Source organism: Nerophis lumbriciformis, linkage group LG21, assembly GCF_033978685.3.
Source record: "Nerophis lumbriciformis linkage group LG21, RoL_Nlum_v2.1, whole genome shotgun sequence".
Taxonomy (NCBI): Eukaryota; Metazoa; Chordata; class Actinopteri; order Syngnathiformes; family Syngnathidae; genus Nerophis; species Nerophis lumbriciformis.
The window spans coordinates 15506055-15521669 of record NC_084568.2 but is presented as its reverse complement, the minus strand read 5'-3'; the positions used below and the strand labels follow the sequence as shown (position 1 = coordinate 15521669).

Here is a 15615-nt window from a genome sequence, read left to right as displayed (position 1 = left end):
AATTAATACATTATAAACAACTCATATACACTATGTATTTAATACATTACAATTAATATATTCTAATTAATACATTACAATGAACAATTATGTGCAATTAATATATTATAATTAACACATTAGAATTAATACATTTAAAATATATTTAATACATTATACAAAGTTAATACCTTACAATTAATAAAGATGTATGATGAATAAATGACAAACAATTCATTATTAATATGTTATCTATAACACAATACATACAAGTCATTATATAGAATTAATACAATTAACAATTATTTAGAATTGATTAATAAAAAATAATACATTAGTCACAACTAAACTTGCTTAAAAAAGACATGCTTTGAGGATTAAAAACATGTTTATAATCATGATAATAATGTTTGAGAACACGTCAGGGATGTCCAAACAGGAAGTGTCGCATAATAACAAAAATCAAAAAGATCATCTTCTAAAAAGGATAATTAAATAATAAAATAAAAAATATTATTATTGGTATCACAATATAAGGAGTACACTGTAGCAATGAGTATTTGAACAACCTTTATAGAAAACTGCAGTGCTAGACATGACATGCATGATGTCATCATGTGTGCCAGCCATCACTTGATTTCACGGGTCCTAACTGTTACAGTCCACTCGTATCGGTGCCAAGTGGGGCGCCGACCGTGTCGAGGTCAAATATGCTTTAGTCGTTTACATTTGGGGATTTTCCAAAAAAAGGCTAATGTGCAATATAAACATGCTCATAAGTCATATCTATAAACGCATTATTAGTGTCAACGTTTCAATTTCCTTTTGTGCAGTATATTTGTATGGAACACTCTATGGCCACTTCATTAGGCACACCTGCCCATTAGAATATCATTGCGAACAGCTTTGAGTGTAAAAACTGCAGAGAGGTAAACATTGGAAATGAATATTTTTCTGTCAGAAACCTCGGAATTAGTTGGTGTAACGTGGCAAAGAGGGTGACGGCGGTAACGGAAGCAACACAAATACATGAAGTATAAATACACGTATGTATGTACATATGTATATATTTATATATAATGTGTGGCCAGCGTGTCACTTCCTACCGCTGTGAGTCAGCAGCCCCACGATCATGTGACTCTAAATATAAGAATGGCACGTCCAGGTCATGTGGCACTGACACACACACACACACACACACACACACACACACACACACACACACACACACACACACACACACACACACACACACACACACACACACACACACACACACACACACACACACACACAGAGAGAGAGAGAAATGCCTACTTCTTTAGGACCACACTTTCTAGATATATAAAGATGTGTATTTACAACATTAATAATATATACATACTATGCAAATATCATAAAGCTTGTTGTGAAAAATTAGTTGGAATTTCACAAGAAAAAGGTCACAATTTCACAAGAAAAACTTGGATACACACACACACATATATATATATATATATATATATATATATATATATATATATATATATATATATATATATATATATATATATATATATATATATATATATATACATATATATTCCTTATCAAACTAACAACGTCTCGCGGGCCATATTGAAGATGCTGGCAGACCGTAGTTTGGACACCCCCTGGTTTAGCTGTATGTGTTTTGCCTCGGGTGCAAGTGGTCTAGGTTCAATTCCCACAAAAGCCCTTGTTCATGTATGCAAAAAAAAAAAAAAAAAAAAAAAAAAAAAAGGGTAGTGAATCATTATTTGTGTTCAAAGTGCCGTTACAGATTGGGTCCCCTAACAAAATATGACATTTTTGGAGAATTTTGCAAGACCACAATTTAGGGCCTGTAGGTCTAGTCCAGGAGTCGGCAACCCTAAATGTTGAAAGAGCCATACTGGACCAAAAATACAAGAAAAGAAAATCTACCTGGAGCCGCCAAAAATAAAAGTGTTATAGTGAAGGCAACACAAGACGTAAGTGTCTGTATTAGCCTACTATCAAAATGACTATGTGTCGCAGGCTGACGCAAATATTTGCTGACACATTTTTACAACATTGGAAAACATTAGTAAAACTTCTCAGAGGGTGAGATAACTCCTGGAAATTACTGGCTTAGAGTGGCCAAAGGTATAGATGTGTGTGTCCAAGTTGAAGAATACAGCTGGCTGTCTTCTTCTAATGAATTTATTACAATCTTTGCAAGCTGGGTAACGTTTGCTGTGGTCTGGAACAACATGGCACGGAAACGACTATCAGAAATGCAGCCAATATTACATACAGATAATGTGTCATCCATCTATCCATTTCCTACCGCTTGTCCCTTTTGGGGTCGCTGGAGCCTATCTCAGCTGCATTCGGGCGGAAGGCGGCGTACACACTGGACAAGTCGCCACCTCATCGCAGGGCCAACACAGATAGACAGACGTCGTGAGACATGCAAATATAAATTAAATACACAGAGGACATAAGTAAAGGAAATTAAATGAGCTCAAATATAACTACAAACGAGGCATAATGATGCAATATGTACATACAGCTAGCCTAAATAGCATGTTAGCATTGATTAGCTTACAGTCATGGACTGACCAAATATGCCTGATTAGCACTCCAGCAAATCAATAAAATTAACAAAGCTCACCTTTGTGCATTCACGCACAGTATAAAACGTTTGGTGGACAAAATGAGACGAAGAAGGAGTGGCATAAAACACGTTTTTCTGTGGCAGCGTCGGTGAAAGTTGAACATGTAAACAAACTACGGTGAGATCAAGGACCGGTGAAATTAGTAGGACAAAACGGCGCTCGCCAAATCCTCTCATCAGTGAAGCATGTTTAATATAAACAGTGGGATTTCTAACAATTAGGAATGTTTGTCCACTAGAGAAACCATATTAAAACAAAAACAATAATTTTGAAACAGCTCCAGTGATCCGAGTCTTGGTGGAACATCCTTGCTATATTGGAGTGTTCAGTTTGACCTCAATTTGATTAGTTTTTGCAAGCTCGTTCCTTTTTTCAATCATGAGGTTTTCCCTCACACACACACTTCCAAGTCTTTTCATTTGTGACCTTTAGACTTGATCTAACCTTTTACTCTTATGTTTCCTAGACAGCAGACAGGACCAATGAAGATCTATCAAATAAAATAAAAAGCAGTGTTCATTTTGTTGACTAAAAATGTTCCTAAAACGGGACAATAACTCATCAAAACAAATGGACGTTGACTAAAACAACGACAACATTTACTGACAATTCAGTCAACGGTTAAAAACGAGATGAAAATGTTGAGATTAAATCCTGTCATATTTAATTTTGTCTTTCCGCGGGTGGGTCAAGTTTTCCAGTCATAGTTGCATGTGGGGGAGGGTCGAGGATAAATCATGGAGGGGATCCAATCACAACTACAGTCTTTTTAGGGCACGGTGTTTTGATTTTTTTTTTTTTAACAAGAAAACTGTATTGTTACACGTTGCACGTCTCAAAACAATAAGTCTTCTACACCTGGAAGAAAGAGAAGATAAGACACATGGAAACGCTTCACCTTTGCCGCAGCAGACAAGACACCTTGTAAACTCTGTGGCTCAATTTACCCCGGTAGAAATACGACCAACTTGAAGCACCGTCTGGACATCCGATAGTAGTCTAATATTTGGAAATGACTCATAATGTACTGAATTACCGTTAGTATTAAAAGACAGAAGAAGCAAGACTGCTTACTCTACCATTACTTTGGTTGTAGACCATAGGTGAGCCTGGCCGCCAATTTAATAGGCCAAGATACTTGTACAGTGAACTTTAATCGATGTCCTCGGCACACTGTTCAGCTATTAACTGCATAACTTGACAACCCAAAAGAGCAACTTTGTCATTTTTCAAGCTACCAAACAAATACAGAGAGTTATGTGATATATATATATATATATATATATATATATATATATATACACACACACACACACACTGTATACTTTATATCTTGTAGATTTACTGGTTGCTGTATTTAAATGGTACAGTGGCCAAGAATGTACATATGTGAATACATATGTACATGCGTTTTTTTTTTTTTAATGGCAAAAAAATTCTACACTTCTGTCAAGATGGGGAGCTGAGTGTATATCAATTAGAAATAAAATTATTGAAACAAAGAGTGAAACATTTAAAGTGGTCTAAATACTTTCCGTACCCACTGTACTTACAATTAATAAGTAGATAAAAGTATCTACTTGTACTTCTATTTCCTTATTAATTTGATCTAATTGTACTTTTATCTACCGGTACTTATTAATTGCATCTACTTGTACTTTTATTTACTTATTAATTTGATCTCCTTGTACATTTACTTAATTTATCTACTAGTACATGTAATTACTAATTGTATCTACTTGTTGTCAGGTTCAAACACTGATGACATCTATTAAACAAGACAAGAAGCAAGGAATTAAACAGAGACACAATTCAATTTAGCTCAATTGAGGAGAAACGCGTAAACCTGTACAGTCCCACCACGCTCTGACGAAAGATTGTACGCCTCCTCTTTTATTTGCACTTTCCCTGATTACATGGCAACAGCTGTTTCTAAGGGAGGGGGGTCGTAAATAGCCATCGCCTTTGGTTACAAAACAGTTCGAAGAAAAGGTTGTAAAACAGATCAAAGAAAAGGTCGCCGGGAGGGTGTCAGGCCCTGCCTCCTCTCCGCTTTGTAGATCTCGGGTCAGAATAAAATCTTCCTGTGGATTACAATACATCAAAGAAACCCACACCTTCATGTCGCTTCCCATCCTACAAAGTGGAGTTTTACAAGTCTTTTGCTTGGTAAGATCAAAGACAGCTTTTGTCCTCTTGCAGGGCGAGCTGAACTCAATGTAACACAAAGTTTTGTGATAACTTAGATACAATTATTCTAGACACTTGTACTTGTATCTACTTATTACTTGTATCTACTTGCACTTGTATTTACTTTTTAGTAAATAATTCATCACGGTAAGTGAATCATCACAACGACTCACAAACATTGGGGACAATTCCGCAGCACGAGCAACAAAGACACCTGGTGTTATAAAAGAGTTTATTTCAAAAGACACCACTACAATATATATTTACATATTGCGATCAAATATTGTGCAAAGTGTGAATGATGAGAACAAGTCCAATCATCTAAATGTCGAACACAATACTAACGTACATACAGTGAGTGTTATTCACCCCAAATATGCTTCAGTGTGTGGACCAGTGAAGAAGGGTTGCTATGGTAACCATACCCAGTCCAAATATTGTAGTGCAACTGAAGCTGAAGCAAATACTAATTTAATCATGTATCATGATGGATGACCAAAGGTTGTTTACTAAAAGCAAAGCAGGCCAGAGAGATTGGACTATAGATATTTGACAATTAGTAGTTGTCTAATACTTTAGAACACTAACACTTGTCAGCGCTTGCAACATTGGTTGTGATGTGCAAGATGTTAAAAGTCAATGACAGCTCCATGTTCTGATTCTCCCTTTCTCAAGCACTCCAACTCATTCAACTTGTATGGATTTTTCGCTGCAGGCCACTAAATTCTGAAAAAACTACTTTGAACAGCTGATCAGATCAGTTGACAAGTGCTTTGAATGTTAGCATGGAAGTAAAAGTAACTTTTACCATTTTACAACAACAGTAAATGAGTTAGTAGTGTGTGAAATCAATGTGCACTTATGAGAAAACAAATACTTCATTTTTTAAACTACGAGCCAATCACAGTTTAGTACTTTCTAAGTCCAGCTGCAACTGAGCCAAACTGGTCTCGTAGACCATAGACCACTTCCATTCATGTCATATTCATGTTCACGTCTTTTGTCAGTAAGCTGTCACCTTTCCTGCCACGACGTCAAAGAGCAGCGTGTGGAGGTAAAGGAGCGAGCGCTTAAACTGAAGGCAGTGCCTCACCACTCAGTTGTATGACCAGACTTTCGCCGCGTTCTGATTGGATGAGCAGGAAGCCGGCATGTGTTCCTGCGCTGTTCGGCTTGAACTGGACAGGAAGCTTCAAATAATGCTGAGACCTAAAGAAGCAAACACACACATGACTTAGTACTACTGCATGTACCGGTACATACATATATACATATCGTGGTTATTGTGACATTTATCACGGTTATCATTATTATTGTGGTGTTTTTAAATGTGCTCAAAAGTGAAATCTTTTAACCAAGTTTTACTGAAAAACAACCCAACACATTCAAAAATGATTTCCTTTGCAGAAGAAACACTATTGTAGATAAGAACACTGTACTTGTACCTCAAGTAGAAATTGAATGTGCATATGAAAACACAAGCATTATAAAGAAAGTAATATGGCAAAAAAAAAAAAAACACAATTAAGTAAAAATAAAAATAGTGTTCATATATGAGGTCTAGTGTTACATATAGGACTGCACAATTGTGGCCGAAATAATAATTATGATTATTTTTTATTAATATTGAAATCACGATTATCAATGACGGTTATATTTATTATGTTAAGTAAAACAGTGTTGGGATGTGAACGTGACGCCATCATGTAATTTGTAATGTCTAATAAAAAGGCTCTAGATAAACATTATCTACGTATTTAAAGACAAATATCTGTGTTTTTGCTCATTAGTAATATCAACGTGTCAGTTTTTCCCATTACATTATGCCTCTATTTCTATTTTTACATTTTGATAAAGGGATGTATTTGTGCACATTTACATGTACTAATTTGTGTACATGTAGATGCTGTATCGGGACAGATCCATTAAGCGTTTGAGCAGAAATATGGCGTATAAGAATTAACTATAGACAATAAAATATTAACAAAATGCTGTCACATGAATGGTTTTTAAAGTAATACATTTGTGACATAAAAAATCCACAAAATGTAAAAAACATTGTGTTTACTTTTTGATATCAATATAAAACACAAAGCAATTTGACCAATGAAGATAAAGTCTAATAAACACGCTTCGTTCTTCTTTAACAACATCATGTGGTTCACACAACAGTTTAGCCAACAAAAATAAACAGGAGTGACACCTCTCACACAATCTTCACAGCCTGCGTTCAGTTTGATGAGATGACAAAACATTTTAGCTAGTATTGATGTTATTTGAACGCTCATACAGTTTGCAGTGAAATGACGGATGACTGAGCATCCCGGTAAACAAACTATAGACTTTATAAACAAAGTGTGACAACATTCCAGACACATCCTAACATCATTAACTCTCAGTCACAGCAGCTGATGGGTCGCTGTACTCAGAAAATAAAAGCAACATCAAATAGTTTTCTCCTTCGCTGTATACTTTTAGTGTGGGACAAGTGAATGTGTCTCCAATATTGTCCACACCTATCTCCATCTAATAGCAGCAGTGCGCTCTTGAACGCACGCTGAGACCAAAAGAAAATTAAGCGCTCGGCTCTGTTTAGTCCGAGAGGAACTATCGCAGCTGTAATTGGTGATATTTCTACCTGAATAAATAAAGTACCAATCATTGTCACACACACACACACACACACACACACACACAAGGTGTGGCGAAATTATTCTCTGCATTTGACGCCCGGGAATCATTTTGGTGATTTAACCCCCAACCCTTGATGCTTAGTGCCAAGCAGGGAGGTAATGGGTCCCATTTTTATAGTCTTTGGTATGACTCGGTCGGGGTTTGCACTCATGCTTGATATTCTGTGCATTACATGTTGTACAAATTAATGGTCTTCATATTGCTGCATGTCAATATTTTAACCTTCTCTATTAATTAATAAAATATAATATTCAGCCTGCTAATCTTTTAGTAATTGAGGACTCGACCAGAATATGTTATACAATAATTTACACAATATTTTAGCCAGCCAGAACCCCAGAATGTGTGTATGTATGTACACACATATATATATATATATATTAGAGATGCGCGGTTTGCGGACACAACCGCGGAGTCCGCGGATTATCCGCGGATCGGGCGGATGAAATTTAAAAAAATAAGATTTTATCCGCTCGCGGGTCGGGTCGGGCGGATTAATTAGATATTTTTTTTAATTTTTTTTTTTGCGGGTGGCAGTTAAACCAATTGGGAAATATATATACATAGTTAAATGTTGTTACCCACATACGAAAAACGAGCAGGCACCTGCAGCATATGCCACAACAGAAGAAAAAAAAAAAAAGAGATGGACACTTTTACGGAGCGGAGGGACGCCTCGCCGGGGTCCGGGACCGATCGAGGCTCCTTCCCCCGAGAGGGCCCCACCGGGAGCCGTAGCTGAGGCGATCCGCGAGAAGGGCCCGACGCACGTCCAAGGTCACTACCGCGCCCACCGCACCGACACCCCGCCTCGTCCGCTTTCGCCGCGGCCGGCGTCACGCGCAGCAGGTAAGCAGCTTACCTGCCCGCCACCCCCGTGGCCGGGGGCTCGTAACATGGGTCACTCCGCGCGCTCCGCCCGCGCAGCTTACCTGCTTGCTCGCAAAATGATTATTAGCATTCAGACAGGTTAAAATGTTGCTAAAACCATCACTTTTCTATCAGTCACAGTGACTTTTCAAAACAAAAATATTACAGCAAAAATCATATGGGTTGATTGACATGTTTATTCTGTAAGCTAACTTCAATAGTTTGAAATTATTTTGACAGTTAATGCCAGTTATCCTGTCAACCTTTCACAAGACTTCAATTTGTTAATTGAAAGTATAAATAGTATAAACACTTTTAACAGTATGTCGTGCTGTGAAATACAGCCGACAGGATGGCGCACCAAACACAAAGCAAGGCCATGCTGCAGGAGAACAAAGGACTTCTTTCATTTAAGGTTTGTGATAAACCATCAAACTCATTCGTTAAAAGGACTCTATAGTAATATAAAGCGAATTTTTCTGGACATTATCATGCAAGAAAAGTTTATTTTTGGGATCGCGATCACCGCGTAATGATTTTTAAAGGTTGCATTACATTATTAACTGTCCCATGTGATCAGCCAGTGCGATTGGAAGTCCATGCTCAATTATTGCCTCCGTAAATAAAACTTCGGCATTTATCACATCCAAAGAATCTGTTTGGGCGACGAAAAACGTTGAAAGTTTTCCACTTGTATCGCTAGCAACGGCATTAGACTTGTGTTTTTTTGTCCCAACGTGGTCTTTTACATCACTAATTCCTCCGTGTCCGATCGAAAAATCTTGTCTGCACAAGGTGCAATTCGCGTAGTTTTCACCCTTTTTTTTATTTTTTTATTAATATTAGATATATAACAACGGGCGGATGGCGGGCGGATGCAGTTATGATCAAACGTTACATCGGGTGGATGGCGGATGGTTGACGACTTTCTGCCGCGGTTGCGGATGAAATAAATTGCCTATCCGCGCATCTCTAATATATATATATATATATATACTGTATATATATATATATATATATATATATATATATATATATATATATCTATATATCCACCCATCCATTTGGATATATTTCCATCCCTATATATATATATATATATATATATATATATATATATATATATATATATATATACACACATATATGAGACAAGCGGTAGAAAATGGATGGGTGTATACATCCATCCCTATATATATCCATCCCTATTTATATTTATATATATATATATATATATATATATATATGTGGGGAAAAAAATCACAAGACTATTTCATCTCTACAGGCCTGTTTCATGAGGGGGGGTACCCTCAATCATCAGGAGATTTTAATGGGAGCATTCGCATACCATGGTTTATATAGGGCACAGAGTGGGTGGGTACAGGCTGGCGCAGGGGCGTGGTGATTGGCTCATGTGTTACCTAGGAGGTGTTTCCGTCTATGGCGGCATGCTGTTACAATTTCGCTGCGCTTGTTGAGGGATGACAGGTCTGGACGGTAAATAATAAACAGTTTCTCTTTCAAGCATAGGTTGCATCTTGAAAGAGAAACTGTTTATTATTTACCGTCCAGACCTGTCATCCCTCAACAAGCGCAGCGAAATTGTAACAGCAGTTTCTCTTTCAAGCATAGGTTGCATCTTGAAAGAGAAACTGTTTATTATTTACCGTCCAGACCTGTCATCCCTCAACAAGCGCAGCGAAATTGTAACAGCATGCCGCCATAGACGGAAACACCTCCTAGGTAACACATGAGCCAATCACCACGCCCCTACGCCAGCCTGTACCCACCCACTCTGTGCCCTATATAAACCATGGTATGCGAATGCTCCCATTAAAATCTCCTGATGATTGAGGGTACCCCCCTCATGAAACAGGCCTGTAGAGATGAAATAGTCTTGTGATTTTTTTTCCCACACATACATATATTGCGCTCTACTACGGTATCGAGCACTATTTTTTGGATAACCTTATTAAGACATATATATATATATATATATATATATATATATATATATATATATATATATATATTATGGATATGGATACAGTGGGGCAAAAAAGTATTTAGTCAGCCACCGATTGTGCAAGTTCTCCCACTTAAAATGATGACAGAGGTCTGTAATTTTCATCATAGGTACACTTCAACTGTGAGAGACAGAATGTGAAAAAAAAATCCATTAATTCACATTGTAGGATTTTTAAATAATTTATTTGTAAATTATGGTGGAAAATAAGTATTTGGTCAATAACAAAAATTAAACTCAAAACTTTCTAATATAACCTTTGTTGGCAATAACAGAGGTCAAACGATTACTATAGGTCTTTACCAGGTTTGCACACACAGTAGCTGGTATTTTGGCCCATTCCTCCATGCAGATCTTCTCGAGAGCAGTGATGTTTTGGGGCTGTCGCCGAGCAACACGGACTTTCAACTCCCTCCACAGATTTTCTTTGGGGTTGAGGTCTGGAGACTGGCTAGGCCACTACAGGACTTTCAAATGCTTCTTACGGAGCCACTCCTTCGTTGCCCGGGCAGTGTGTTTGGGATCATTGTCATGCTGGAAGACCCAGCCACGTTTCATCTTCAAAGCTCTCACTGATGGAAGGAGGTTTTGGCTCAAAATCTCACGATACATGGCCCCATTCATTCTTTCCTTAACACAGATCAGTCGGCCTGTCCCCTTAGCAGAAAAACAGCCCCAAAGCATGATGTTTCCACCCCCGTGCTTCACAGTAGGTATGGTGTTCTTGGGATACAACTCAGTATTCTTCTTCCTCCAAACACGACGAGTTGAGTTTATACCAAAAAGTTCTATTTTGGTTTCATCTGACCACATGACATTCTCCCAATCCTCTGCTGTATCATCCATGGGCTCTCTGGCAAACTTCAGACGGGCCTGGACATGCACTGGCTTAAGCAAGGGGACACGTCTGGCACTGCAGGATTTGATTCCCTGTCGGCGTAGTGTGTTACTGATGGTAACCTTTGTTACTTTGGTCCCAGCTCTCTGCAGGTCATTCACCAGGTCCCCCCATGTGGTTCTGGGATTTTTGCTCACCGTTCTCATGATCATTTTGACCCCACGGGATGAGATCTTGCGTGGAGCCCCAGATCGAGGGAGATTATCAGTGGTCTTGTATGTCTTCCATTTTCTGATAATTGCTCCCACAGTTGATTTTTTCACACCAAGCTGCTTGCCTATTGTAGATTCACTCTTCACAGTCTGGTGCAGGTCTACAATTCTTCTCCTGGTGTCCTTCGACAGCTCTTTGGTCTTGGCCATAGTGGGGTTTGGAGTCTGACTGTTTGAGGCTGTGGACAGGTGTCTTTTATACAGATAACAAGTTCAAACAGGAGCCATTAATACAGGTAACAAGTGGAGGACAGAAGAGCTTCTTAAAGAAGAAGTTACAGGTCTGTGAGAGCCAGAGATCTTCCTTGTTTGAAGTGACCAAATACTTATTTTCTACCATAATTTACAAATAAATTCTTTAAAATTCCTACAATGTGAATTCCTGGATTTTTTTTTCACATTCTGTCTCTCACAGTTGAAGTGTACCTATGATGAAACTTACAGACCTCTGTCATCATTTTAAGTGGAAGAACTTGCACAATCGGTGGCTGACTAAATACTTTTTTGCCCCACTGTATATATCCACCCATCCATTTGGATATATTTCCATCCCTATGTATATATATATATATATATATATATATATATATATATATATATATATATATATATATATATATGTGTGTGTGTACCGGTATATATATATATATATATATATATATATATATACGTATATATACAGTATGTGTATATATATATATATATATATATATATATATATATATATATATATATATATACACATACTGTATATATACGTATATATATATATATATATATATATATATATATATATATATATATATATATATATATATATATATATATATATATATATATACATACACACATACTGTATATATACGTATATATATATATGAGACAAGCGGTACAAAATGGATATATATATATATATATAAATAATAATGTGTGTATATATATGTGTATATATATATACACACACACACACACACACACACACACATACATATATATATATATATATATATATAAAGACATGCACCTGGGGATAAGTTGATTGGCAACACTAAATTGGCCCTAGTGTGTGGATGTGAGTGTGAATGTTGTCTGTCTATCTGTGTTGGCCCTGCGATGAGCTGGCGACTTGTCCAGGGTGTACCCCGCCTTCCGCCCGATTGTAGCTGAGATAGGCTCCAGCGCCCCCCGCGACCCCAAAAGGGAATAAGGGGTAGAAAATGGATGGATGGATGGATGGATATATATATACATATATATAGTACACGCACGCTTGGATGTGAGAGTATCCTATGTTCTTTAACTGTGGTTGATTTTTAAAGGTGGTTATAAATAAAGTTGGTATTTCATAAATGTACAGTATGAGATTAAATGTGTACAAGGACTATAAAGAAGATGTTACATTGTAATAAGTTAATTGGAGTAATTTGATGAGCATGAAGTACTGACCTGAGGGAGTATTTGGAATGCTTGATGAAGAAAGGTTCCTTAGGGTTTACAAAGCTCAGCTGCAAGTCAATTATAGAAGCCACACATCAAATGTCAGTCATGCCAAACACAGCAAGTGTTAATAGTTCCAACTACGTAGTGTTAGGTTGTTCAAGTAAACAGGACACGAGTAGTCAGTCAAAGTACTCACCTGGTGTGTGTGCGCTGAGTTGTTACGGATGTTGACTTTCAGCGAGCTGGACTGTCCTGTGCGCGTGTCAGGAAAAGTGTAAAGGTCCTGTACAGAGTGAACTCCTCTCCAGACTGGATCCTCCTGGCTGAGAATGACACATTTTCAAAGAAGAGGTGTAAACAAACATATAAAATGCTGCTGGCTACAACATGGAAAAATTCATGTTACACAAAACAATAAAGTACAACATACCTGCTATTTTTTTTTCTGGACCTCACGCTGGCTTCAGTTTTCACCAAAGAGCAATCGCCTTCCTGAGGTCCAACCACAGATCCACTATTGACCCCCTACACACATACACGCCACAACTTCATTACTTCCATTGCAAAAATAAACATAAATAAAACATCATCACATTGTAATATATATTCACTCAAAATATTTCAATAACACATATGCCTTTTTAACGTTATGAATGCAAAGGAGTTATTAGAAGCACGATTCATTTACAGTGGAACCTTAATTTATTAAACCCTCTATTTGAGAACTTTTCGATTTATATCGAGCCAAATATGCCTGTGTGTGTGTGTGTGTGTGTGTGTGTGAACTATGTCTCTGTGTACAAACACTTCAATCAGTCATTCATTTTGTGTCACGCCTGCAGGCAAAAAGCAGGGCGCTGCATTTTTGAGGAGGCGGAACCCTCTGTGTCATTTACTGCGCAGTACAGTACACAAGTCACTTTTCAGCGCATCAGCGTGTGTGCCTTTCCTGCATTTTTGTCGCCTTTTGCCAAGTTTTGGCCATTATACCAACTCAATGTGTCCCAAAAAGACAACAGATCACAGTGGTGTTAGAATAATTATGTATATATTATCACACAACTCTTATGCTTAAGGGCCGTTGCTATAGTTATTATCAATTGTGCTGAAGTTGTAAATGTTCTATCTGTGCAAAGCAAGTCGTCTCGTATCAGTGTTTTCAGACCCTGAATCGGCCTGCTGACTGCCAAGGGAACATCAAGCAGACAGAGCAGAGACAGGGCGATATCACAAGTGTCAACACATTTGCATTTCATTAATAGTCATATATTGTGTCTAACTGGGGCTGTTGAGATTACCCCCTTCCCTCAGCGACAGCTTCAGTGATGTAACCAGGGACCTCCCAAATAAATAGAGGAAGGACGTGGGCAGGATTTTAGAGCGTAGTTTGGATCTGTAACTAGAGTTCAGCCCAAACGTCTCTCCTCATTGAGCCAAATTTAACTCTGTCTCTGCATGATTCCTTGCTTCTTGTCTGTTTAATAGATGTCATCAGTGTTTGAACCTGACACATGGAAAGAAGGAGGGAATCACTAGGGAGTTAAGAAAATATTAATGGAAGACTGTACAAAGGCTAGGCCTGGGACGATATTCAATAAGTTAAACCGACGATGATAAAAAATGAAGTCTGTAACTTTACCAGCAACGATAAATCACCATGGGCATGCTTCAAGAGCATTCACGCTTTTCCCGGGTTTCAGCAGCTGCGTGTGTTTGTGTTATAGCAAAATGAAAAGAAGGGGGGGTGAATCATCTTGACCTTCATTAAGTGTCTTTAATTCCTTATGCGGCAAGGTGGGGTCCCTGGCCCTCTGGCATCACATAGTGCAGGCCTGGACGAGCATTGATTGATTGATAGATTGAGACTTTTATTAGTAGGTTGCACAGTGAAGTACATATTCCGTACAATTGACCACTAAATGGTAACACCCGAATAAGTTTTTCAACTTGTTTAAGTCGGGGTCCATTTAATTGATTCATGATACAGATATATACTATCATATATACTATCATCATAATACAGTCATCACACAAGATAATCATCAGGGTGTATACATTGAATTATTTACATTATTTACAATTCGGGGTGTGGAAGGGGGGGGGTTAGGTTTGGTTGTTATCATCAGTCATCAACAATTGAGAACAGAGAAATGGATATTGCAGCAGTGTAGGTCTGACTTGGTAGGATATGTACAGCAAGTAGTGGACATAGAGAGAGAGAGAGAGAGAGAGATCAGAAGGCATAAGAAAAATATCTGCATTTGATTATTAACAACAATCCGGGGAGGGTGTTAGTTTAGGGTTGAAGTTGCCTGGAGGTGTACTTTTATTGCGGTTTTGGAGGAGGATAGAGATGACGCAGCATGCTTCTCTTTGCCCGGTTTAATGCGGCTCTTAGGTTCATATCGAAGTTTGTATTTTTTTCAATATGCATGTTTGGCGAGCGAGACGGTCTGCAAGAGCGGTCACTCTTTTGCATCGGTTTCTGCTGCTGCCTGCATTTGATAACAGCTGTAATACTACCGACGGTTAGTATTACCGTATCAAATTAAAATGTTTAAAAAAACGCGATTCATAACTGCACTTTGATACGTACGGACAGACTGGCACTAGCTTGCTAGCTAGCTTAAATGCTAACATGTAAAC

At 37.9% G+C, this 15615-nt stretch overlaps 1 protein-coding gene across 4 annotated transcripts in view; it reads right to left on the bottom strand.

Annotated features, from left to right (window-relative positions):
- Window positions 1-15615, bottom strand: part of cep192 (centrosomal protein 192) — a 104707-nt gene that overhangs the window by 1725 nt on the left and 87367 nt on the right. For 2 of the 4 annotated variants that reach the window (XM_061982843.2, XM_061982846.2), the window contains 5 exons: window positions 13400-13494; window positions 13166-13292; window positions 12976-13034; window positions 5923-6038; window positions 2309-2390 (listed from right to left, as the gene is read on the bottom strand). In XM_061982843.2, the coding sequence (XP_061838827.1) occupies window positions 2309-2390; window positions 5923-6038; window positions 12976-13034; window positions 13166-13292; window positions 13400-13494 (479 nt within the window). Of the gene's footprint in view, window positions 1-2308; window positions 2391-5047; window positions 6039-12975; window positions 13035-13165; window positions 13293-13399; window positions 13495-15615 lie in introns of those variants that run through there. The other 2 variants (XM_061982844.1, XM_061982845.1) reach the window with 2 other exon arrangements.